This window comes from Phycodurus eques, chromosome 9 (assembly GCF_024500275.1).
Source record: "Phycodurus eques isolate BA_2022a chromosome 9, UOR_Pequ_1.1, whole genome shotgun sequence".
NCBI classification, from domain to species: domain Eukaryota; kingdom Metazoa; phylum Chordata; class Actinopteri; order Syngnathiformes; family Syngnathidae; genus Phycodurus; species Phycodurus eques.
Genome location: NC_084533.1, coordinates 14945774 through 14973124, shown reverse-complemented (window position 1 = coordinate 14973124; position 27351 = coordinate 14945774). Strand labels below are relative to the sequence as shown.

The window sequence follows — 27351 nt, the reverse complement described above, 5'->3', positions numbered from 1 at the left end:
TCTTGACCATTTTGAAGCCTGATTTCACATACTTTGCGATTGTTTTATTCATTCAGCTTGCTAACAATATTCTTTTCTGTGGTGTGTCAAATTTACAAGACATTTTTTGAGTTACTTTAGTGGGACTTTAATTTATGAGAAATCCTTACGGGGTAGGTGCTGCAGTTTTGACAACGACCGCTGAAGTTACAGCCAACTTCAAGTAGAAAAACTTCTTCAGTGAACGATCTGCTATATTAATACATTTAATAATCAGTATCTCAGTATGATGTATTTTATTTAAATGTTTTTGCACTTCATTCATCCAGTTGCACATAGTCATGAGATGAAACGAACAGTTCCTTCAAACACTGATGGTTCAGTGGTTCAGCATCTTGCTGTCAAAGGAGTTGGGGATGAACTCCAAAACCTATGGGCTGACAGACCCCCAGTGAGTAAGAAGAGAGTTTACTGGTTGGATGGAAGAGCACCTTGGATGTCTGAACTATGGAGCATGGTTGGAAGAACCCTTTTCTCCCGGGAAGTGATTAGAAACTGCTATGTGATTGAAAAGCTTTCTACATAATAGCTATAGTGCTCTCACTCCTACAAAGACTAAACACACACACACACACATATATATATATATATATATATATATATATATATATATATATATACACACACACACACACGCACACACACACATCATTGAACCTCTATTAGTATTTCTGTTTAACAACTGAGAGGAAATTGAATGTTTTGGCTTCCAATTATTTTGAAGTTAATGAACATTAATGTCATAAAGGCCCACTTTCATTATCATTTCGAGTCTGCATGGAAGAATAACCAAACATTCTGAAAGTTGTCTCTTTGAATCAGTGTAGTGTTTATGATTCCTCGACTTGAGGAGCCACAAAGGATCCTGGTAAATTGTAGTATGATCGAGAACAATGTTTCAAACTCGTATTTTAGAACTTTTGTTATCATTGTATTGAGAAAACAGAGACATAACTTTCTCTCAGACAAATGGTTTTTAAAGGTTTTTTTTTCATGAATAGGCTGCCTCGCACCACAGATTTCTGTTTTTGCCACTTTCCTGTGCCATTTCCAGCTAAAAGGGTAACAAATAAAAATTCAGCTGAACTCAAAATATGGCCAGAGTAAGGGTACTGTTTATTGACAGGATCCAAGATAATTATTATTCTGCCTCGCGCCAAACCTCGTTAAGTATATTCTTTTAGAAGAGAATATTTGTACATAGTCTTGTGTTAGAAATGTTGTTGATGTCTTCTAAATAAACCTATAGGATAAGAGTGTGAGTGTTTTTGCGTTCTCTGGTAAAGGAAGATTTTTTTTATTTATTTTTAATATAACTCTCTTGCTGAGGCTTGATTGAAGTTTGTGCAAGTGGTCATTAATTTGGTGCATTTACTCAGGATTAAACCGTTTAACCACTCAGTTTTCAGGCAATGTTTCATTTAGGCGGGGAGAGATTTGTAAGAATCTCCTGTGGACACACGAGGGCGCCATTTCCCGGTTGCATGTTGCGATCAATAGTCTGGAAATGTTTTTAAAGCATCTTGATCTGCGGGATGTCAGCGGTGGGGGGAGGGGTGGCTCCGGGTGCACGGCACGCCACACACGCGCACACTTGACATGAAAGGCGCTCACAAGTCATGTGCCTCGAGAGCGTCAACACAAGTGCAGCCATTATAGAGATGGGTGAAAAAGCCAAAACGGAGTGAGCTTGGCATCCTTCCATTACGCACCGGAGGGCTCACATGCCCCCCTGGAAGCATTAATACCCCTTGGCACCGTGGAATGGACACACGAGGAGCAGCCGGACCCCTCTGACTATCTACCACTTCGTTTATCAACTTATTTCCCTGAATGGAGTCAAATTCTCACTACTGCTGCTGCCGCGCCAACACCAGACACGTCGGAGCGTTCTTTTGGATTCGGACCACCAGGAAGTTGCAGACTCCCTCTGGTTAAGCCTTCTTTTTTGTATTCTTTTTTTAATTTACCCCACTCAAAAGAGGGAGGAACACTTGCACCATGGTCGCCGTGCCCTGAGGGGAGATGGATTTAGAGGCAAGGGGGCTGAACGGCTCCACTTGTTTGTCCCGGAATGAGAGCGGCACGGGACTGAGCGCCTCGGCCGGACTGTCCACTGCGCTGGCCAGCGTGCTGATATTTACCATCGTGGTCGACATCCTCGGCAACGTACTCGTCATCCTGTCCGTGTACAGGAATAAAAAGCTTAGGAATGCAGGTGAGACAGTGGAAACAAACCTTAAGTGGTGAGTTCATGTATTAAAAAAAAAAAAAAAGAAAGAAAAAAAAAAAATTATTCATCTGTCAAAAGTGCAGAAAAGAAATTCTTTTTTTTTTCCACTGTATTGTTGTATTTGTGCATGTGTAACGGATGCCAACCGGCGCTGGACTGCGCAGGATGCCCACCGTTACACATGCGTTACATAATCCATACACAATTCAGTACTGTTTTGAATTTCGGCTCGTTTTCTTGTGTGAGGTTTGCATGGTCTCCTCCTTCTCGAGTGGGGTTTCTCTGTGTACTCCAGTTTACTTCCAGATTCTAAAAAAAAATTGCATATAGGTTCAGTCAAGGCTCTGAATTGCCCATATGTGTGAAAGGTTGTGTTTGCTATACTGTATGTGCCCTGTGATTGACTGGCGACCAGTCCAGGGTATAACCCACCTTTTGCGCAGTCAGCTAGGATAGGCTCCAGCTCATCTAAGGATAACCGCGATTGAAAAAAGGTAGATGGAAATTTGTGACCAAACTCCAGAAGACTTCTGTTGGGATATGATGTAGTTGTCTGCAGCTATGAATTCCTAGTTATTAATCGCTATGATCAGCAGTATAGAGGATGGATGGATGTTGAAATTGCCACTGAAATACACAGAATGTCTGGTGGGATGCATTATAGACATGGAAATAATCATGAAAAATCACATCGGCTGCGAACTGCTCCAGTGAGAGTTGGAGATCACGGCTTGATGAAGCCAACAGAACCACCTTATCTGCAAAAACAAAGATGCAATACTGAGGCCAGCAAACCGGATCACCTCTACGTCTCGGCTGCACCTAGAAATTCTGTCCATAAAAGTTATGATCAGAATCGGTGACAAAGGGAAGCCTTGGCGGAGTCCAACCCTCATCAGAAACGAGTCTGACTTATTGCCAGCAATGCGGACCAAACTCTGACACTGGTTGTACGGGGACCGAACAGCCCGTATCAGGGGGCTCGGTACCCCATACTCCCGAAGCACCCCCCACAGGACACCCTGGGGGACACGGTCAAACACATTCTCCAAGTCCACAAAACACATGTAGACTGGTTGGCGAACTCTCATGCACCCTCGAGGACCCTGCCGAGGGTGACGAGCTGGTTCACTGTTCCACGGGCAGGACGAAAACCACACTGCTCCTCCTGAATCTGAGATTTGACTTCCCGACGGACCCTCCTCTCCAGCACCCCTGACTAGACCTTACCAGGAAAGGCTGAGGAGTGTGATGCCCTGTAGTTAGAACACCCTGGACCTCTGTATGCCAACTGCTATTGTGAAGGGAGCGCGTCTTGTATATTTAAATTTATAAAATTTTTTATGTCGTTTCTTGTTTTATGTTTGCTCTAAAAATGTACAGCACTTTGGAACAGCTGCGGTTGTTTTTTTTTAAGTGCTCTATATCATATATATAATAAAGTTAAGTTACATTTACAATCATCATCATCCCATGTTATAATTATAGACTGAAATGTATTTGCAGCTGAAATCTTGAATGTCTGGTGGGATACGCAATAGTTGTCCATTTCTTCATTTCCCATAAAAGTTTGCTTTCAAAATTCTACAGCCATGATACTTCAGCCATGCATTCCAAGTTAATTTTATGATTACTTGTTATAATACATTTGTGACTGTGGCCCAATCCATAAGGACTTGGCTTGTGGACTGGAGGATCACAGGTTCGAATCTCACAGTGGAATACAATGTGAACTTTGGGACTGGTTATCAGAGGAAAGCCAGTCTAGATGCCTTCCAATAAGCGTGTGGAAGAAAGCACAATATCTTACATATAAGGAGATCCTACATTAGGCCCATATTGTGATAAATACATATAATGTAAACGCAACATTTTTTTTTATTCTGTGCACACAAAATGTTTGATGCTCAATGAATCCAGATGATGACATTGCTCCAATAGCTGATCTGACTAGTTGACACTGGCAGTTTGAGTTCCATGGCAAATGGATCAGCTACACTAAATGCTTGCAGTATACAGCTCAGTTGCACCTAAATCCTGTTTTTAAAAACTCAATATGACTTAGAAGTCACAGTGCTTGACAGGCTGTTATCTAAAGTGAGTCCCCATAGGTGTTTCGACAGCCTTGCCTGTCTTCGGTCACATCTCTCCATAAATAACACCCCCTTCCCTCCATTTGGCTTTATCCTTGGTGCACCATCCCTGATAAATCACATCCCTCCCTGTATGAGGCCCTGTAGTGGTTCATGAGCTGCCAAGGTGAGGGACTGTTGTATCACTACACACATCATGCCATACACTTGAAGGGTTCCAGGAGCAGCGTGAAGGTGAGGAAGATGTTTATTACAGTCACGTTAATGCTATTTTTCCTACCTTCGAGAAAGGATTACGTGTTCAAATGAAGTGCATGTTCAAATGCTTAACTTCAGAATAATTCTTTGAAAAAAAAAAAAATACAGATAATACTTCCATGTTTTGAGCACATGGGTAGAAGCAAAATCATGCATTGTAAAAATGCACTATACATAGGTAGAAGGGTTTTCCAGAATTTTGAGGTCAACTTTGGGGGTGGTATTATACATGGGGGCGCATTATACACGAGAAATTGCGGTATTTTAATTTTTTTGTGTGAATGGCTCCCACCAACAAATCTTATACCATTGGACAGTCTGTTCATTTGTCTTTTAAATGAAACGCCATTTGTAAAAACATGCATTTGTAGAATGACTACCACAAATGAGGAAGTGCGTTGCACTCATGTAAGATTTGCCAACTCTTCACAGTTCATGCCAAACAACTTAAGTCTGTTGTTGCTACTGACTTTTGTCAGTTGTTTTTTTAGAATAGCCTTATCAGTATCAATGGAAATGTTACAACTGAATCTTTTGACAATCACGGGTGTGTGGTAAAATCTTACGCAGCCACTATAGCTTGGCGTCCCCTCTTCATGCTGGTCGGTCACACATCGCTGTGGAATGGCAGTCAACTCCTCAACCAGAAGTCGTTACAAGTCAGCCAACGTTTATGTTGTTGCCTCTAACACAATCAGCACGTCTGAGTGTATACTCTTGGTTGGAAGGCTGCACCTTTCTTTCTTCTCCCAAATTCCTGAGGCAGCCCCTGATAAACAGTGAAAGTGTATGCAGACATTTTAAGGCTCTAGTTCAGTCCCTGACTGTGGAGATATGGGATTACCACAGATTGCAATCTCCATCTGTCTTTCCATTGACACGCTATTGCCTTCAATGATGACAAGCCTAATTTTTTTCAGAATAAGCTACTTGGCATTAGCAGACAACATTTTACATGGGTACATACTCTGTATACACAGTTGTGCTGCACATTCCCCAAATGTACGTTCCTTACCAATGGGACAACATTCATCCATCCATTTGCTATACCCCTTGTCCTCATTAGTGTCATGGGTGAGCTGGAGCCTATCCCAGCTGACCTCTGAACCTTCAACTGATCCCAGCCAATCACAGGGCACATATAAACAATCACTGACACTTAACAATTTAATCTTCAATTAACTAAAGCCAAGTATCTGGACAAAACCCATGCAACCTATCACGTTTTTATGTCTTTGCATATTTGTTATGATGCAGCTTTTAATTTAAAGGTTATATACAGAAAAAACTAGGCCCTTTGTACCTTGCCATCTCAGTGAAGGTTGTAAAGTCTTGTGAGCAAACTAATGACCAAGAGTCTAAGAGTCTGGGGGTCACAGTGATGCTAATGAGCACATGAGAACTATGCGGTGGTATGGTTGGTCAGAGAGTGCTTGGAATAATGAGCTTTTACAGTTTCAAATACATTACATAACAAGATGTGCCTGAATTCACGCGCTAAAAGCTAGTTGGCAAGAAGTATTCCACCAAGAGGAACAATTTGATTATCGAATAGTTGGATGGCCTCAGACAAGAACGCCGTGGGTCTCTGAAGTGAATGTATTGTGTAGCACTATCAGTGCACAACAATCTCTGCTCTTAACAACCCATTTATAGCATTGCTTTTGTCAAATGAATGTTTAATTTTCTTCTTTCAAAGAAAGCAAAGTCCCGGAACAAAGCTGTACAAGTTCTCTTTAGATGTTGAGCTCATCTCCTCTTAAGAAGCGGCTTGTCTGATACAGGAGTCGCAGTACAATGGAGATTGTTTAGCACTCTGTCACCTCATAACAACAATGAGTTAGGAACCGGGCTGCATGGAGTAACCTGTGTTTAATTGAAGACTCTAATGCATGCGAGTTTGGCTGTTTGTGTTATGCAGTATGACAGTATCAAGACGGCGACATACAAAAATGTGTTTGGCTACGGATGAGTGCAGGATAGAAGTGGCTACAGCGGAACTGGACCTAATGTTAGGAGTTTGGTGGTGGTGCAGGTCAGGTTGAGTAGTTGCGGTTTGGTGGTTTTTTGGTGTCTTGTTCAAAGGCACGTAGGACATGCACTGAAAGCAAACAGCTACCATTTTACTCCACACCACACTTAGTAGATTGTTGCTTTATGAAGTTCAGTTCATTACCTTGCATTAGTTTACGGGCAGATCTGCCACATCAAATATGGCGGGCCGGGCACACTTGCGTAAGACTGCAATGACGGGTCGACACACTCAGGGCAGAATCTGTATAGACAAGTCTATGCAAACGCACAAACATTCATAGTTTTTATTAAATGGTATAGTTTTGAGTTTCAGTCTCCGTATTTTGCACCATTTTCATAATCATAATCATCTTCATTGACTAAGTATGTTAAAACACAAGCAATTTGTGACTGGTGACCAGTTCAGGGTGTAGTCCGCCTTTCGCCCGAAGTCAGCTGGGATAGGCTCCAGCGCCGGACGACCCTGAACAGGATAAGTGGTGTTGAGAATGGATGGATATTTTGTATTTTATTGATTATATTGTATTGTTAGGCAACAAAGCTTCACTTTTGGAATAGCAATACTGTATAAAACTGTTGGACTGCATTTAGCAGGTAACCAAACCTAACGTTTTTATGCACTGCAGAAAAATTTCGACATAAATCTGACACCATGACATAACGTAAGGAACAAGGTTGTGTATGTAAGTTTTAACTGTATTTTTGTCCAAAAAAGGTAAAAGACAAAAAATTAAAGTAAAAGTGGATTTATTCCATTTTAAAAAACACAGAAAAAAGCTGATTCTAAAATCAATAAAATGATTCACGATTCCTTCCAGGAAAAGACTGAGACCTGGACATTTATTGATCCCAATGTTTCAAATATAGAGTAAACGTGCTCTGTTCAAAAAGTAATTTGTGAAATTGAAATTTAACATATTATATTCATTTCTCTCAGGTGGCAGTCCTTTCAAGCAAGGAATCATGCTCGTCATAAAAAGCGTATCATGGGGGGGGTGGGGGTTTGGTGGATGTGGAGGATTTGATTTGATGAGATATTCTTCCATGACTTGCTCATTTCCTCCGCTCCTTTTCCATTTCCTCTTACCTGTATGAAATGGAAAAAACTAATAATTATACAACGCAGTTTGTAAAGTTCATATTTATTAATTATATCAGTAATGCATTTTATTTTGGGTGCCTACAGCAGGGGTGTCAAAAGATCAGGGGCCACATAGAGCTGAATTAGATGTGAAAGGGCCCAGACCACAACAAGCATACAGTACTTAATATTAAAAAAACACACTATATTTTTCTTTTGTTTTTATTTAAAAGAGCACAAGTACATTAGAAAAACATTTTGCTTGAATGACATTTTTAAAATGTTAGATAAAACCCCTCAGTTTTCTTATTTTGCTTCAATTTGTCATCTACATGTGTGCATAATAACTGAGCACAGTGATTGTATTTTAAGGCACAAAACTATTTGGGACTGATATAGTATTGCACTTTAAAATTAAATCTGAAGACTTAGAAATTATTACCACTCCATTTTCTAGATGAGCATACTATTGTATAATTCGTAAAATTATCCTTGTCCCCATCACCGCAATGTGTCCTACACAGGCGGGACCGGGATTTGAACCCCGGTCCTCAGAACTGTGAGGCAGATGTGCTAACCAATCGTTCACCGTGCCGCTTGGAACAATGTCAATTGTGCAAATGGTGCAGAGCTGTATTGTACAGCTCCGATTGTCCAAAGCAATGATTATTTTCTCATCCATTTTCCTATACTCAACAACTGCACAGGACGCTGTGTGTGACATAGTCCATTCTCAATGCGGCTTGGCTGTCACGATGCAAATGCGGGTTGTAATTCAACTCTCCCAGCTTCAAGTCGATGGGCGAAGGAGGCAAATTTTAATGTGCCCGCCCCCACTCGCGCCGCGTCAAATGCATGGATTTGCGTCCATCCGCGGGAACTGCATTGATTTTCTATATAATCACGCCGCGTGAAACGCCCAAAACACATCCGATGTGAACATGGCACGCACCTGTAGTTTCATCATGACTGATGAAGTTAGATCATGTCGTCATTGTTGTCTCTTATTTTTTATTTGCTTGTTACTATTCTCCTTTTTCAGATTTATCTAAACAAATGCAATCACTTGAGGATCTCCCTCTATGATACATGCTTCATTACATGGCCTACGCACTCCGCCTCATAACAGTGGTGGGTTGCCAAGAGTGCTGCACACCTGGCAACATCCATCCATCCATTTTCTGAGCTGCTTATCCTCGCTAGAGACGCGGGTGTGCTGGAGCCTATCCCAGCTGACTTCGGGCAAAAGGCGGACTACACCCTAAACTGGACGCCAGTCCATCGCAGGGCACATATAGACACGGACAACCATTCGCACTCACATACACGCCGTCACTGAGTGGGAACTGAACCCACGCTGCCTGCACCAAAGTCAGGCGAGTGTACCAAGCCGCAGGAAGTACATCCTCTGCTGGGCCTTTTTGAGGATGGAGTTGATGTTGGTCTCCCACTTCGGGTCCTGAGAGATTGTAATTCCCAGGAACTTGAAGGTTTCGACGGTTGACACAGGGTTGTTGGACAGCGTGAGGGGCAGCTGTGGCAAAGCATGCTTCCTGAAGTCCATGATCATCTCTACTGTCTTGAGCGTGTTCAGCTCCAGCTTCTCCACTTCCTGTTGATACGCAGACTTGTCTTCCACCCTCTTTGATGAGGCTGATGACTTTGGTTTAATCTGCAAACTGCATGAGTAACAGCCGGGTGCGTTGCGGTGCAGTTGTTCATGTAGAGGGAGAAGAACAGCGAAGAGAGGACACATCTTTGGGGCGCCCCGGTGCTGGTGTGCGTGTAGATGAGGTGGTGTCCCCCAGCCTCACCTGCTGTGTCCTGCCTGTCGGGAAGCTGTATATCCACTAGCAGATGGCAGGCGAGACGCTGAGCTGGAGAAGTATGGAGGAGAGGAGTTCAGGAATTGAAAGGTGTTGAACGCAGAGCTGAAGTCCACGAACAGGATCCTCACGTAGGTCCCCACGCCGTCCAGGTGTACTAGCATGAAGTGCTGTCCCATGTTGACTGTGTCATCCACAGACCTGTTTGCGCGCTGTTTGCATTTCTAGGGCGATAGTCTGTCCAAATATTCATCCAGGTTTCCAGGTTGTTCTTCACTGTTTTCACCATAGGCTTTGCAGATTTAAGTCCCTGTATGTTGGTATTAAGTGAATTAAGCAGTGATCAGATGAGCCCAGTGCTGCACGGGGGATAGCGCGGTATGCGTCATTTAGCATGGTATAGCAGTGGTCTAGAATGTTGTTTTCCCTGGTATGACAGTCAATGTGCTGTTTGTATTCAGGGAGTTCGTGGTTGAGTTTAGCTTTTTTAAAGTCCCCAAGAATAATGAGGGGTGAATCTCTGTACTTTTTTTCAAGTTCGTTTACTTGTGGATGAAAGAGATATCATGTGGTGAGTAGAATGACTTACAGTTCAAAAACAGTGACTCCAAGTCCGGGCTGCAGTGTGTGTTGAGATCCGAGATGTCGGTACACCATTTTTCGTTGATATAGAAGCATATTCCTTTTGTTTTCCCTCATAGCTCCGTGACGCGGTCCGCTCGGTGTAGCTGGTAGTTGGAAGCCCGAAAGAATTACGGCGCCATCGGGAACACGTCCACATAGCCATGTCTCTGTGTGTGTCCAAAGTCTTTACTTTGTGAGATGATGAAGCTCATTCATTTTATTGGGTAGAGAGCGTAGATTTGCGAAGTGAATCGATGGGAGCGGCTTTCGGAATCCTCCCTCCGGAGGACCTGCACTTCGGCTCGCTTCCTTTTGTGGCGTCGCCTCCATGTGCCATAGATCACGGCCACTCCACCGGTGAGTAACTACGAGAACATTTTTTGTAAAATTTGGTGAAAGATAGTCCGGAGTAGTCTCCCTAATGTTTAGCAAGTCTTCCCTTGTGTAAGTAAGTAAGTACGAAAAATGCAAAAACACAGAACTAGAGAGCTCGTTACCAAGGCAACCATACGGTTAGGTGCCATGGATGAGATTTGTAAATGTTAATAATAAAATAACGAGTTTCAATATAATAAAAGTTTATTAAACTTTTTTCCCAATTTTTTGTGACAGCCCCTGAAGCCATGGCGCCCTTAGAATCTGCCTATGTTGCCCTAATCGGCAACCCGACCCTGCTCCAAAGTGACAGTGCATAGGGAGCACAATGACACTGTGGCACCGCCAACAGTATGTTAAGATTAGAGTGTTCCAGTGGGGTTAAAGAAACTAAAAATACACTCACAAAAAGTGCTCAGAGACGGACGGGGAGAGGGAGCAGATGGTGGAAAGAACCGACATGTCAGACACTGTGCTTCGTGCCAATTTGGGCATGGACTTTTTTTTAAAGTCATCTAATACAACTCGCTTGCTGTTGTCACAAATAAAACCTCTAAAGCGGGGGTGTCCCTGAGGGTGTGCGTGTGTGTGTGTGTGTGTGTGTGTGTGTGTGTGTGGGGTGGGGGGGTTAATTGAGTCATTGGATCATTGAAGTCATTGGAGTCATTGAAATGAGTCAAACCAGGCCGGGCTCCTATGGGAATATCACTTAGGGCGCCACATTGTTTACAGCATGTCATAATTATTTAGCAACTAAACAGAGGATGACATTTTATGTATTTCTAATGTGGTAAGCATGGAGAACGTTAGAATAATGACATTAAATCACACCAGAAAAGATAACGACAATTGCATTACGCTGCTTTCGCTTTCCATCCACATACTGTATATGGTCGCATGGGTAACATTTACTAGACTAGTTAACACACTATAACAACTTTATTCTAAAGAAACATCAAATTTCCATTCCGATGCGTTGGACCCATGAACTACAATCTGTCACGATGCCAAACATTATTTGTTACACAGAATATCCAACTGGCGGCACGGTGGAAGACTGGTTAGCACATCTGCCTCACAGTTTTGAGGACTCAGGTTCAAATCCGGCCCCGCCTGTGTGGAGTTTCCATGTTCTCCTCGTGGCTTCGTGGGTTTTCACCGGGTACTCCGGTTTCCTTCCACATCCCAAAAACATGCGTGTAGGTTAATTGACGACTCTAAACTGCCCATGAATGTAAGTAAGCTTCTTCCCTCTTGCCATTAACTTCTTTAACAGTTAACTTACAATTCCATTGCAACATGCTGCCAATTCTTTGTCTTGAGTTTGTTGTTACTTTTCTGTCGGGCCAATTATACATTACTCGTGCACTCACTGTAGTAGTCTCGCCACGCTGCATTATTTGCATAACTGTTGTTGACCAATACTGGCAACTCATGTGCCTGAGTAGCATCTGCAACATTTGCATAATCGACATCGCACTACTAGTCACTTTAAACTGCATACATTTCTTGAAGTCTCGGCGCCCTTTGCACAATGGTCATTGCACCGGACTATTGTTCTATTTGTCATTTCAAACTGCTCTAATTGCTAGAGGACTCTGCATCTTTTTCCTCAATTGTCAAAAATAAATAAATAAATAAATAAAATTGTACCGACATGACCAGATTACTTGCAACCTTTTATTGCTCATTGACAGTTTTTTTAAAAATTTTTTAATGTCTTTATATCTCAAAAGTATTCTCTGTCAATTGACTGTCTGCTGTCATACTAGAGCGGCTCCAACTACCCGAGACAAATTCCTTGTATGTTATTGACACACTTGGCAAATAAAGATGATTCTGATTTTGATTGGTCGCTTGTTTAGATGTGCCGCCCGAAGATGGCTGGGATAGGCTCCAGCAAGCCCGCGACCCTAGTGAGGATAAGTGGTACGGAAAATGAATGAATGAATATCTAACTCCCATAAAATATGGTGCAAGAAACCTCAATGGCCTACTATATTTTTTCCCCATATTAAATAATGTGTGTAGAATGTTTCCATAGCCATCATAAAACTTTGATTAACTGTACAGGCAATGCCTGAAGTAACATTTCCCACCCCTGTCATACTGGCATAAAAACACTGAGGGACAATGTTTACCCCCCTTTTTTTTTTTTTTTGGATGAGATATTGCAAAATGCCACAGAAAGAGAGAAACGCTCATCCAGAGTTAATGCTCCGTTCACTAAAATGACTCAGGTCTCGCCAGTTTGAACTGTGTATTTTTGTGCAACTTTAGAGGCATAGTTCCCCCAAAATTGTGTACTTCTGCTGCTTCAAATTTTAGTTATAACTCCAAAAATAATGTTATTACAATATATGTGTTCCGTTCCTGTGGCATCGACGCAAGTTAGAACACATCGTAGTCCATAACAAGAGGTGGGTAGAGTAGCCAAATATTGTATTCAAGTAAGAGTACTATTACTTTAGAATAATATGACTCAAGTAAAAGTAAGAGTAAGAAAGTATTCAATGAAAAAACTACTTAAGTAAAGAGTAACTTGTGAGTAACGTCTGATTATTATTATTTTGTAAATCAGAGCATGAACATCAAATAAAATTAAAAAAAATAATAATATATGGGACTGCCACCATTTCCATTTTTAACTGCCCAAAAACCAACAACACATGCATTGGGTCCTACAGAAACATAGATTGCTTTATTCGCTTAAATAACTTCATGGAGAAGCGGTTTGCTGAACAGACTTAGTGATTGTGTGTGCGTGTGCGACACCATAGGGATAGTGCTAATGTTGCCAATACAACAATAGAAACATATGCAACTGACTGCAAGGTGTTTTCTCAAGTTAGAAGTGGGATGACATATCTAAGTTTGTGCAGTCACAATTTAAGAGCTGCATGATAAAGCTGTTGTTTTCTGGAGTGTGTAAAATAAACAGTCGCGCAGCTGTCCCCCCCCCAAAAAATGAGTCATTTTGATTGACTCGCAAAGGTCATGTGACTGCCTTGTGTCGCCTGATTGGTGAATTGGAGTCAAATGATATAAGTGATTCCGTTTGATTGGCGCAACGGGCGCCCTATGTGGAAGTCGAAGATGGACTCTATAAATAGACGCGCACAAGCAAGAATGGATAAATAAAAGTAGCGACCAGCATGTCGGTCATTGGAACGGAGTAAATGTATTGATCCTTCTTCACATAACTACTCAAGTAAAAGTAAAAAGTACGGTGCATTTAACATACTCTGACAAGTACAGTTCATCGCAAATGTTACTTGAGAAAATGTAACGCAGTAAATGCATCCCTTTACTACCCACCTCTGTCCATAACTAACCTACGCAAATGCAGTAGCAAAGTCACAGTAAATGTTTGTATGACTGTAAGATTTCTAGGCCATAAATATAAAACAATCAAATGAAAAACAGTAGGTATGGTTGAAACTGAGTGTGCCTTTTTGTGTTGCGTGACAACGTGGCTGCACAAGCTAGATCATCAATGTCATATGTCGGGACTATGAAGACTGAGGACCCCATACATCGGTATTGCTTCTTTTGAAGCCTATGTAGAAGTACACCAATTTTGACCAACATGTAATATGCTGCAGAAGTAAACTATGGGTCTATGGTGATGAAGTGGGTTTGCATAACTGACTTTTGTGCAGTAAGTGTGGGACTGATTCTTACTCAATGCACTCTGGCAGGAGTAAATGTAAGGTGGTGCTGGCATTCAGTCATATTAAATGAATGCTCCTCGGTGTGAGGTGAGACCAAGAGTCTGAGGGACGAATATAAAACCAGAGCAACTGGAGATTCATGTGCAGCCATGCAACTTGTCTCTCGATGTGTTTATTTTTTCCCCTCTGTCAATTGTTGCTTTGTTTTTGTGTCTTTTAGCAGTGTTGTATAAATGACACAATGTGCATTAAATATGCCGACATATTGAATCTATTTTTATGCCTGCATGCAAGCTTGTAGGCTGGAAGGGAAGAAATGAGTCACGTTATATTTCTGAAAGTGTTATAGACCTTTTGTACAGAGCTGACAACCATATCATGCAAACGTATGGCTCACTGCTGTTTGTTTGATTCTTGTATACATACAGACATATTGTTTGTGACAAATAAAAGAGATCCTGTGGTGCATAACAATCATGTGGTCTTCAAAACTTTTTTTTTTAAATAAAAATAAAAAGGGGACAAATCCTGGCCAGGATCACAGTCAACATGAAAAGTCACATCATTAGCTAGAAGAAATGAACACACAATGTACAGACCGACTCATTAGACAACAAGAGATGGTGGTAAGGACACAAGTGAAGGAAAGAAGCTGTTTGACAAATGAATATATATACACATACAAACACACACACACACAGTTCTGGGGACCTGGGTTCACATCCGCCCTCTCCTGTGTGGAGTTCGCATGTTCTGCCCCTTGCCTGCGTGGGTTTCCTCCCATATCCCAAAAAGATGCGTGGTAGGTTGATTGAAGACAAAATTTTCCGCAGGTATGAATGTGAGTGTGAATGGTTGCTTGTCTATAGTCTATGTGCCCTGCAATTGGCTAGGCACCAGTTCAGAGTGTACTCTGCCTCTCAGCCTGAGTTAGTTGGGATAGGCTCCAAGCACGCCTGCGACACTAGTGAGGAAACAAATAAAGGTTGACAAATAACAAATAAATAAATAACTGTAAGGTGGGTGAGCAGGAAGTGCGGCTGCTGGTGTCAACGACACAGTCTACCACAGTGGAATTCAGACATACTGGATGGATGTAGAGGGGACACAGAAGGATATGTGCAGTAGTTGAGCTTGCTGCACAGATGTGACAACAACAAAGCATCGTCCTTCGGTGAACATGTTTAGTGAACGTGAACATCAGGAATGAATCATGAACTGAATGAGGACACACTCCACACGGGAAGGCAAGAGCTGAGATTTGAACCTGAGACCTCTGTGCCCTCAGTTTCTTCCAACAGCCACATGCAGAGAACTGCGACTTCATTGTTCTTGTTTGTTAGCATCTTCTGACTCATGCACTCATGTTTTTTTTTTTTTTTTCAATTTTTTATGATTATATTTAGAAGTGGAAAACTGACTGCTCCAAACTGAGGCGAGTTGTGGAAAAGAGAGGAAATACTTGTTCAGAGGATTAAGAGGTTAAGTTAATAATGTTATTGTAACCTTTTACAATATCATATGATGAAAAGGCAGCATTGTGATGGAGTGGTTACCACCTCTGTCACAAACGGTATAGAAAATGGATGGATAGATGTACTGATGACATCAACATTACCGGATTATTTTAGTGTTTTGTAACCAGCTGGTTTTCGACTCTCTGTGTTGTGTATGGTTGTAATGACGCACAGCAGTGTTGCTTCGGAGTTGAACTTTATTTTGTCTACCTGACAAAGTCAGCACATATTAAACAGCACTGGAATATGTTTGGTCACTCAAATAAACGTGTAAATGAAAAGAAACAATATACATTTCTCCGGCTGTAAAGGAATTTACCTCTCCCATGACGATCAACAGTAAAAGGGGAGAAGTAAAGGATGTGACCCAACTTATAGAGGGCAGTGTCACGTTTATGTGTAGTGATACACACTTGAATTAAAGACAAGGTAAGTGAATTCAGAGATTTGTTTCTCAATACATTCAACATGTTTGAAAAAGTACAAAGACAACACTGTACTACTGAATTTTGGAGATATTTTGGACATACTTGGGAAATAATGATGATTCTGATTCTTATTCTTTGACGTGCTGACTGACGCATTGACAATTTGGTGGCAGAATGTCAAACTAAATTTACGCCTTCTGAGACCACATCTATCTTTTGGCGCAGCTAGTCTAACGCCAGGACATGCGCTGCTGCACCATGATTAGCTGTTGTATCCCTGTAGAACTCTTCGAACTGCTTCAAGACAGGAAACTAAATATGTGACTTAAGTGTGGCGGTATTAAAATGTTTCCCACTAACCCTAACCCACCCTAATTCTAACCATAACAAATCTTAAACTGCTTTAAGCCTCAACCCTAGCCCTAAACCTTACCATAACAAACTTCTTTGTTTTTATTTCATACAAATGTGATACGTTTGGGATGGTCATCTCGTTGCACCTGAGTAGCCTCCCCTTCCCGCGACGCAGGAGCTAATCAAGTTGCAGTGGGGCGTTTCCTGCCTAGAAACTATATGGAAATCCTATTAGCGCGTGATTGACAGCTGACCAAAGAACGGGGGCGGATTCAGCACATTCAGCGGACACGCTTATAGTGTTCCAGAGCTGAGAGAAAGGCTTAATTTTTCATCATTTTGAAGCCTCATTTTATATGCTTATTGAGAGATTTTTAACCATTGAATTTGGCATTTTTGTTAACAACACTGTTTACTGTGGTGTATCAAATGTACAAGACATTTATTTTAACTTTACACGGACAGTGCATTTAAAGTTGCTCAGATTTTATGTGATGATAAGAAATAACATATTATACAAGATATTTACTAAAACATAACTGACTCTTTCATATTTGTACATTAGCACTAGCGTGAACACAACAGGAAAGGCTGGTCTATCACAGTCTGTTGTAGTGACAATGACAGAGAGACACTCATTCCTTTTACTACTCATTGTCAATACGATGCTGCTGATGATTAACCTGTTGTTTGCAGGTTGAATTACTATATATAGTCTTTTCAAGAACAGTGATGGAGATCATGTAGAAATAAATAGCCACTATACTCCAGCTGTGTTTTAGTCCTTACCTCATCCTCTTGGCAATAAGGAGGAGCGATTGCCAGAGTTCAGTCTGTAGCCCGGCCCGCCCAGACACTGCAGACGCAAGCACTGGTTTGCAGCATGTCAGCCAGAATTCAAATCCCTGCATAATGACAAATGGGCACAGCGAGTTCAGCGTCACAAACACAAACTGACAGGTTTGCCCAGTGAGCTGACTTGAGAAGTAAGAACAAATCCGTTTATTTTTATTTCAACAAGGCTGAGGCCCATCTGTGGAAAAAACAAATGTTTTCATTACATTTGTATTAGGGAAAAATGGGGCCCAAAATAGCCATCAAATGTAGATGTACATGAACAAATATACACTACTACTCTACCCAGTGGTGTTTTTCTCATTATTATTATTATTAATGTGTGGGAGCATTCCAACATCATTAACAATATAATTCCATTATTTTGTTAAAGTAGATTATTACATGACATTTGAATTCTGAAAAGCATTTCTACCTTTTTAATTTACCCTTGCTGACACAGTGCTACTCTCGGTTCCACAAACCACCGCCGCCGCCTTCTTGATCGATTTTGCAGCATAATTAAACGTATCATCTGGTCATCTAGGTCCATTTGTTCTAGTAGACACTGATCCACGGTCGCCATTGTTGTTGCTTTGTTTCTTGTTACGGAAAGGAAAGTAGAAAACGGCTACCGGAAATGTCCAAAAAATACAGAGGAAACTCCACACATGTGGCGTCCTAGACAATACCGGCCGTAGCGACACCCCCGACTTGGAAGAGAACTGCAGTACATTTTCAAAACTGCGCGCGTGGGTTACGCTCGAGTATAAAGGCAAACTGCACGCGGAATAGCCGCAGTGTCGTCAGCGCGGTCACCGCCTGCGCGAGTATAACGAAGCCTATAGGCTCCAGCACGCCCGCGACCCTAGTGAGGATAAGCAGTACAGAAAATGGATGGATGGATGGATGACACATTTCCAAGGCTTATAGTGTGTGGCCCTGCTGACCAGACACGCACCACATCATCCGCCCACTGGAAGATGCAGCCCTGGACTTAACCAACCCCAATTTAGACACAGTCAGCTGGCTGCAACGACTGACAAAAATCGCATAGCTTCATGGTGCAAAAGAAAGAAGAAGGCTCTTCCAGAAAATAGGCACACTAACCTTAAAGCAAAAATATGGGTGACAACAGTAACAACACTACTCACAAGGTCTCCAGCCGCTAGCTGAAACATTTTTAGACTTAAACAAGAACAACTTAACAAAATGTGCATGTTTCATACAACAGTTACACAGAGAAATAAATTACTAACACTTAACTTATATTTACAGTGATTTGTGGTAATTATCTTGTTAGAGGTAAAAAAAAAAAAAAAAAGAGAGAAAGAAAAGTCTCGACCCGGGTTAAGCATGCCAACTGTTCAAACCTCTATTACCCGGTTCGTTTATTCTGATCGAGGTGATTCTTCAATGATTTGGCTGTTTGAAAAGTTCGACAAAATGTTTGAAAATACAGAGTCAAACAAAGTGGGTGAATGTTCAGCGTTGGGCTCTCCCGCACATGCCACAAAACAGCGTGCCGAAGAGACCGTGAAAGCATTCGTCATAGTCTTTTGTGCAGTCGTGCAGTCTCGGACCAATCCTAGCTTTGCCTCGGTGTCTGGTTACGCTCGTAACTTCAGTCTGACGTGCTCACCGCGCTCTGAGATTGCGGTACTCAGAGACAGCGCATGCTCCATTTTCTATAACTTTACTAATGAACGTGTTGGGTATTGGCAGGGATACGTTAGTACATCCGGCATATTGAATGTGTCTATTCTGCTTGTATCGAACGGCACACTCCAGCAACGCCCCAAGTTTCCGAAGGTTTCGGGATACAGAGAACTTCCCAACGTACCCTGTGTTGATAATTTGTGGGTTTGTTGTGTCGGTGCGACTACGCGTAATATGTTTAGGAGATCTGGATATGTATCTGTAATGACATGTATCAAACAAAAGTGTATGCAGTGTTGTGTAAGCGTGCAGCCAGTAATATCTATCAACCTGAAACAAAAAGTATAGATACCAGACATCATGTCAAAAATTTTGTTCTGTGTCTTGGACCGGCTGAGTAGCCACAGTACAAGTATGACACCAATCAGTCCCCACCCGATCATCGCGTGCCAAGTGCATGGTGGTGGATGGCACAGGTCTTCGGGAAGGCGGATAAAAAAGAAAGGGTTCAGGCAGCAGGGAAACAGTGTGTGGGCATGCAGGACCGTGGGACATAAGTGCTGGTCTGCGGGGTTAACCGGAGCTTGGCTTCGCAGGAAGAACGAGCGCATGATGCGCACTCACAGCATCGCAAAAGAGAGAAAGAGAGAGAGAGAGAGAGAGAGAGAGACAGTCAGGGACTGACAGGCATTTAAAGGCGCTCTGTCACACTATTTGTCAATTTCTCGGAACAAATCGTCGGGCCACATAGGACAAGTCACTCGTGTAGTCAGAACTCAGCTTGAGCAAACAAACTTTCAACTTTAATTTTTGGACTAAATTTTGGGGGTGCGCATTATACTCGATAGCGTATTATACACGAGACATTGCGGTATTTCATTTTCATTTAATTTTTAATTTTTGTCTAGCGCCCTCTATTGACAAGCTTCTACAGCCTCTACCCAAGTTGCAGAGGAAATATTGTTTTAATAATATAATAACTTCAATTTTTATAGCACCTTTCAAGACACCTAACAAGAGATTATGGGTGTGATTGCTGGTTTAGCACCGAGATATTGAATGTAAAAACAAAAACTGACAGGAAGAGAGAATATTGTACTTTTCCTGGTTGCCTAAGTGGTTGATGCCCCACCATTATTTTGTACTTGAAAATGAAAATGCCACTGAGTGAGCTAATAAAGTACATATGTAGAATTAAAGGTAGATTAATAAAGGGTGATTGGATCATCACAGGCTTTGACGAGCCAACCTGTTGTCAATCAAATCACACACTATCTACAATTAACACTGTTTTCCAATTCCTTTTGTCTGACTTGATAATAATTAATAATTTAATAATTGATTGAGATTATTTTTTAAATACTCTAAATTGCCCGTAGGCATGACTGTGAGTGCGAATGGTTGTTTGTTTCTATGTGCCCTGCGATTGGCTGGCAACCAGTTCAGGGTGTACCCCGCCTCCTGCCCGATGACAGCTGGGATAGGCTCCAGCACGCCCGCGACCCTAGTGAGGAGAAGCGGCTCAGAAAATGGATGGATGGATGGATAGTGGGATAGTGAATACATTGACCAAAAAACTGACATATTCTTTGTTGAAAAAAGAGTGGCTAATGATAATGCTTTTCCGAAACACCCAAGTACTGTAGATTCAATTTGGACGCCATTGCATGACCTCCTTTATCTGATACAATATGTAATCTGACACAACATTACAATATGATTTATATTTTATCTTCCTGGCCCAGTAACAGCTGCACTAACAACATCAGATGTCATTTTCTATTATTCATGCCTCCAAGAAGATCCAGTGTCACGCAACCTCTAGCTTTGACCTCAGGAGGATAGGATAATAATGCAGACTACGACACCATAATCACAAACCATGTTTGTGTGCTAGTGTTTGTGGTTGTGTCTGTCTTTCTGTCTTACAGTGCAATTTATTCACAAATACTGATACTGTAGGCCTACGAGAATTGGGAAAACACAAACAATCTAGATTAAAAAGGACTGCCTTTAATCTGTAATTCTCGGACGAACCAGACGTGTGTGCTGTATGTATTGGGAAATGACAAATTGCATTTCTGGTATTGTTTATATGCCTGTGTACATATACACACATTTGCCAGTGAATTAGGTACAGCTCCGTAAGCAGTGAAATCATCCAATTCAAAATCTGCTTCAAAAATCTGCCTTTACATACATAATAATGTTTGTTTCTAATCAGCACTTACATAAGTATTCGTTTAGCAATATGTTAGTCTGCTTGCATTTGGGCCAAGTCAGGCCCATGAATCTTGCACCTTAAAGAGCTGTGAATAAAGCTTGCTGTTTGTGGCAGTTGACACCCACTTTGCAATCCGCATTTCCACATTCTACAGGACTGGAGTGGAACAGTTTTGGCATTTTTTATTATTATTATTATTTTTTTTTTATCAAATGAGTCTGTGTTCAGTGAGTGTTCAGGATCACTAGGCCGTGTCTGTGCTCTGCACTGTTTTTTTGTGGTCAAGCCAATCATTCAGTCCAAAGCAGTTAATTGACAATTCATCTGTCCATGCATTTTGTCTGCTACTTTTCATTATTAGGGTCATGGGTGAACTGGAGCCTATCCCAGCTGACTTTGGGAGAGAGGGGCACCCTGGTTTGGTAACTAGTGGTAGATAATGTATATCTGGGGAGACATTTGTCTGAATTTCTTTTACCCAAATACACTGTATATACACGATTTACAAATTTTTCGGATCCACAAATATATCTGCGATTTACACGTCTTTCAGATCCACAAATATATCCGTGATTTACACACGTGTTGTAAATCGCAGATATATTTGTGTAAATAATTTTGAGACAAATCTCTCCCCATAAATATAGACAAACAACCATTCACACATTTGGAAAAGTGTTTGTGAAATGTAGGAAGAAACCAGTACCTGGATAAAACCCACACAAGCACAGAAAGAACATATACTGTGTATGTCTTTTATTTTGCTTTGTTTTGCTATTCTGTCTGTAGCCAGGTCAGCATTGCAAATGAGACTCTATTCCCATTTGTCTTGCCTGAATAAATAAATGTTAAATTAAAAAAAAAAAAATATATATATATATATATATAAATCTATACTCAACACAGGAAGGTCAGAGCTGACCGTACTTCAGAAATTTGAGGCAGACGTGCTTTTCAGTAGTCTTTTTCAGTAGTCTTTAAAATTACTGAAAATACTAATTAAGAAATTTATCTAAATTCAAGACACACTCTTTTCTCTCATATGAATTCAGTCCATATCAAAGCAAAGAAGGAAACACTTTCATCAGGATAAGCTATTTGCGATCACAATCGAAATCCTAACTTGGTCTTTAAACTGCTATTTTGCCCACCATTTAACTTTACATAATATAATGAAAGTGTCCACTGATGACATCATGTTTATGACTTGAAACATTTTCTTTTTACAAAATGTGATCTTCAGAAGGTGGGCCTTTAATGTGAGGTTCATCGACAGGAGTCCATGAATATGTTTTCAGGAGTTAATCGAGAACTTCTTTGGCTTCTGGAGTCAGGAAATGTTTCATGGGACCAGCAATACCATATTTTTAAGACAATGCTTTGTTAAAATGACCCAACAACCCTTGTGTATGTGAGAAACAATGTTCTTGGATGCCCTTAAACATTTACATGAGTTTTTTATTTGAATCCCAGACAGGTTTTCACTCTGGATTTAAGAAACCTTGTGATGGACCAGGCTTACCATCTTTTTTAAGACAATGCTTTGATAAAAAGAAACGATTGAAAGTAAAAATCTTTCATAGGATTAATCCGCAGGTGATTATGACTTTCTCACACAGTTTCAGGAGTTTATGGTCCAAGACATCAAGACAGACTTTTATTCAGAATTGAAGACGCATGCTGAAGAAACAGAGCTACCAATGCGTTGTCAAAGAACGTTTGTGAGAACGTTAGAGTCAAAGTGGCACTTATTCGCGGCTTATGCCAGTCGGATCAGGACTGTTCTTACGCATTTATGACAGTTTATGGACGGTACATGAAGGACATTTGCTGTTGTTTGAATTGAAGATGTTTGCTATCAGTCCAGACCACCATCCCTTTAGGCCAATTCTTAGACAAAACAAGCCTCAGAGAGCAAAATAGACTCTTGTATGAGAGGAAGTCACAGTTGGGATTCTAGAGTCACAGTTGGAAGGAATCGGGCGCCATCTGCTGTGGTTATTTTTGTTCTGTTTTTTAACAATGCGCTGTTTCTCCAGGCAACATCTTTGTGGTGAGTCTGTCGGTTGCTGACCTGGTGGTGGCACTGTACCCCTACCCTTTGGTCCTGACAGCCATCTATCACGAAAACTGGATCATGGGGGACCTGCACTGCCAGGCGAGTGCCTTCATCATGGGAATCAGCGTCATCGGCTCCATCTTCAACATCACAGCTATTGCCATCAACCGCTACTGCTACATCTGCCACAGCCTGCAATATGACCGCGTCTTCAGCCTGAGGAACACCTGCTGCTACCTGGGCCTCACCTGGGCTTTCACCGCAATCGCCACGGTGCCCAACTTCTTTGTGGGTTCGTTGCAGTACGATCCTCGCATCTACTCCTGCACCTTTGCCCAGACGGTTAGCTCGTACTACACCATTTCAGTGGTGGTCATCCACTTCCTGATCCCGCTGCTGGTGGTGTCCTACTGCTACTTGAGGATATGGGTGCGGGTGATCCAAGTGAAGCACCGGGTGAAACCGGAGCAAGGGGCCAAACTAAAACCAAGCGACGTGAGGAACTTCCTGACTATGTTTATGGTTTTTGTGTTGTTTGCTGTGTGCTGGGCACCATTGAACTTCATAGGCTTGGCAGTGGCAATAAACCCAGTAAAAGTTGCGCCCAACATACCCCAGTGGCTCTTTGTCACCAGCTACTTCATGGCGTACTTCAACAGCTGCCTCAATGCCATCATATACGGACTACTCAACCAAAACTTTCAAAAAGAATACAAGACGATTCTCCTTTCTCTGTGTGTCCCACGTTTGCTCTTGGTGGAAACCTCCAGATGTGCCACAGAGGGCCTAAAGAGTAAACCCTCAGCTGCTGTAACAAACAATAATGTAGCAGAGATAAATGTATAGCAGAGATGTTGTACTGGGGAAAACCAGGAATCTTGTGTTCACTCAGTGCCTTTAGACAGGGTGTGTATCATTTCCAAGTAGTCCCTCCATCCATTTTCTAAGGCACTTATCGTGTTCATGGTCACAACACCCAAGCAAAAGGCAAATTCCATCCTGGACTGCACGGCAGTTATTAACAGGGTGTTTGCGATCAGAGCATTGAGTGGGAATGTAATACACCTCAGCTGTGCTGGCGGATCACCCGAAGTCTGGAATACAATAAGTCTGTTTTTGTTTTTTTAAATCTCATCTCCGCATGTCCACATCACATGTGCTATTGACTCACTGCATTTTTCAGTCAGATCCATTATGAGCATGTCAACAAATAATAATAGTAAAAAAGAAAACAAGTGTGTTTTCTATTGCACTGTTCCTTGATCTTTAGAGCAACTTTAATGATAAATAAGAGTCACTTTTGTTCAGTGAAAGCCTTTATCCAGCCAATGTGGGATTCCAACTGAAGCCTTTTCATTCAACACTGAGCTCATATCCCAAGGAGTATACACTTGGTTGGAATGTAGTGTCCAAGAACATTAAAAGTGGGATCTGGAATTTCTGAATAGAGTACTGATGTAGCCGGCATGGTGAACGACTGGTTAGCACATCTGCCTCACAGTTCTGGGGACCGGGGTTCAAATCCCGGCCCCGCCTGTGTGGAGTTTGCATGTTCTCCCTGTGCCTGGGTGGGTTTTCTCCGGGCACTCCGGTTTCCTCCCACATCACAAAAAACATGCGTGGTACGTTGATTGAAGGGTCTATGTTCCCCGTAGGTGTGAATGAGTGCGCAAATGGTTGTTCGTTTATTTGTGCCCTGTGATTGGCTGGCAACCGGTTCAGGGTGTACCCCGCCTCCCGTCCGAAGATAGTTGGGATAGGCTCCAGCAGCCCGCGACCCTGATGAGGATAAGTGGTGAAGAAAATGGATGGATGGAGTACTGATGTATTACTTAATCTTCTATGCATATAAACGTGGAATGGAAGCCTCTTTTTCACTGAGAATGCAGACTTCATTACTTATACTTCATTACTTATACTGTTAGACTGTTGTGGCTCCAATCCATTATAAAAATGCATGTCTTGTTATAAGTATAATCCCTGAAATGTTCTAATTCGATTGTAACACTGAGTTTATTTAACTGTTGAAAATTAAATTCCTCAGGGTTTTGCTCAAGAAAGGAAAGAGCAGATGTTTAGACAAAGCATACATTCATGGTAATTAAAAGTCAAACACAGTGGCATGATACGCATCAGGGAGCCAGTAGTGTGATCGCATGATAATGCATAATTTCCCAACAATCTTATCTACGTTTCGGCTCACAGAAAGTCCCAAAGATGTCTTACATATGTGACTGAAATCAAACTGGGGATATTTGTAGATGCAGGGATCGGATAATGCCGACGTGACTCAAACTGTGGAGGCGCTGTCACATCGCAGAGCAGCAAAATGGCCCAAACTTGCGCATACAAACATACGAGTCAGCGTCTCTGATGTGTAAAGAAACATCCAACACACCAGTGCAAGGTCAGCCACAGATGAGTAGCTAAAGGTGCTCCAGGGAGGATGACGGCCTTCGCTGTACCACACCAAAGAGTCACGAACTATTCTTCCCATAGGAACAAATGGGGAAAAAAACTGTTCATTGGTCAAACTCTAGCCAGTGTAAAGCGTTTATTAACTGAACAGGTAATGTTTTAAATGAGATCACAGATGGTGCAGTCAATCCATATGTGCCTGTGTTTGACTGTCTACTATAAATCACTGTGATTTTAATATATGAACACACTAAAATACTCTACAAACAATCAGCCAAATGAGAAAAAGGGTGCAATTAAAGTTGTGGCTTTAACATTAACTGTCATACGTGTAAAAAAAAAAAAAAAAAATTATTAAAAAAAATTCACAATTCAATATAAAAATTTAAAACAACAAATGTTTTGATAATAACTGACGAAATGTATAGCACCTGGCCAGTTAGTCATGGGGGAAAAAAAACAAAAAAACAAAGAAACAGCTGAACATGCAATGAGTTCATGCCTTGATGCTAGATGCAATTGGGGTTTTGTTCTGAATTGTACAACCTTTGGAATGTTGGAATTTTGGTCTTATGGTATTGTAAATTGTTTGGCTCAGTGCTGTGCAGTAAGTCATTATTTTAGTATTTACTGTTCAAAGTTGTGAATAGTATACCAAAATAATTGAACTGTACACTACCACTTTTTGGTTTCTGCTTGCCAGGAACACAATGGGAAAAACACAATTTCTCAAATAAAGCTTGTTTTGTTCTTGTAATAAAGAATAACACAAAAGTTGGATGTCCTTCATTGCTGTCCTTTCTCTTCCCCTTTGCTACTTTGTGATACATGCCAGATCAGCCATATTAAGGTGTACCATTCCAACAACCACTTTATCCAACTTATAGTATTATTATTATAACTATGTTTGTTCATTGTACCATCATAGGTCAGGGTCTGCCTGTGATTAAACATAAATGACCCTACAGAATGAAACCGATCGGCAGTGTAATGTAATGTGTGTAATGACATACATTTTAATTAAATCCGGGGCTGCTGTCTGTTGAGACCATACATGATCTGGTTTTCCTTGTTTTGTGCTTGGTAGCAGCCGATTAGTGTCGTTGATTTCTCGTCGTTGTCTGACTTTTCTCATTGAGGTTTTGCTGAAACCATTCAATAAACGTTTTTTTTTTTTTTAGGCATTATTCACATCAATTCCAACTGGGAAGTGAGGTTTACTTATTTTTCTACTGTTTGAATCCCATCTGAAACGGAGATGCGACTTCAAATTGGTTTCAGGACCCAGTGGGTATCTTGAAAAAAATGTCAGCCTCTCTCAAAGACTGGGGGTGAATTAAGAAAGTGAGGCTACATTCAAATGTTGCTAGCAGTTTCAACACTGCAAACTCCCCGTTTTAGATTTTAGTTTGTGGGAACATCAGTGACATTTAACAAGCTCCCTATGAAGTTCCAGAAGAAGCATTGGACCATGTTATTCAATGTCTTTCTTGATTTATTCAAAATCACAACTTTGTCTTTGATTTCTACATTATACTAACATTATACTGGTTTTTGGATGCTGCAGTTCCCATCTCTGGCAAAACTTCAGTAAATGCTCTGTTCTGCAACTTCTTAACAT

At 41.4% G+C, this 27351-nt stretch overlaps 1 protein-coding gene and 1 long non-coding RNA gene across 3 annotated transcripts; one reads left to right on the top strand and one right to left on the bottom strand.

Moving 5' to 3' along the window:
* Nucleotides 1–1672: 1672 nt before the first annotated feature.
* Nucleotides 1673–26517, top strand: mtnr1c (melatonin receptor 1C). Its single transcript, XM_061685580.1, has 2 exons — nt 1673–2257; nt 23293–26517. The coding sequence occupies exons 1-2, from the start codon at nt 2065–2067 to the stop codon at nt 24156–24158; spliced, it is 1059 nt and encodes a 352-aa protein (XP_061541564.1). The 5' UTR covers nt 1673–2064; the 3' UTR covers nt 24159–26517.
* Nucleotides 7075–17985, bottom strand: LOC133407558 (uncharacterized). Of its 2 annotated transcripts, none has more exons than XR_009769197.1 (3): nt 17807–17985; nt 17326–17441; nt 7075–7120 (listed from the first exon to the last, which is right to left on the bottom strand). It is a non-coding gene; the product is annotated as an uncharacterized LOC133407558 (long non-coding RNA). The 2 variants fall into 2 exon arrangements; XR_009769196.1 differs by lacking the exon at nt 7075–7120 and adding an exon at nt 7131–7744.
* Nucleotides 26518–27351: the final 834 nt, after the last annotated feature.

Coding starts and splice junctions, on each gene's coding strand:
- mtnr1c (XM_061685580.1), top strand. CDS start 2,065: ATGGATTTAGAGGCAAGGGGGCTGAACGGCTCCACTTGTTTGTCCCGG. Junction 2,258..23,292: donor TAAAAAGCTTAGGAATGCAG/GTGAGACAGTGG, acceptor CTGTTTCTCCAG/GCAACATCTTTGTGGTGAGT.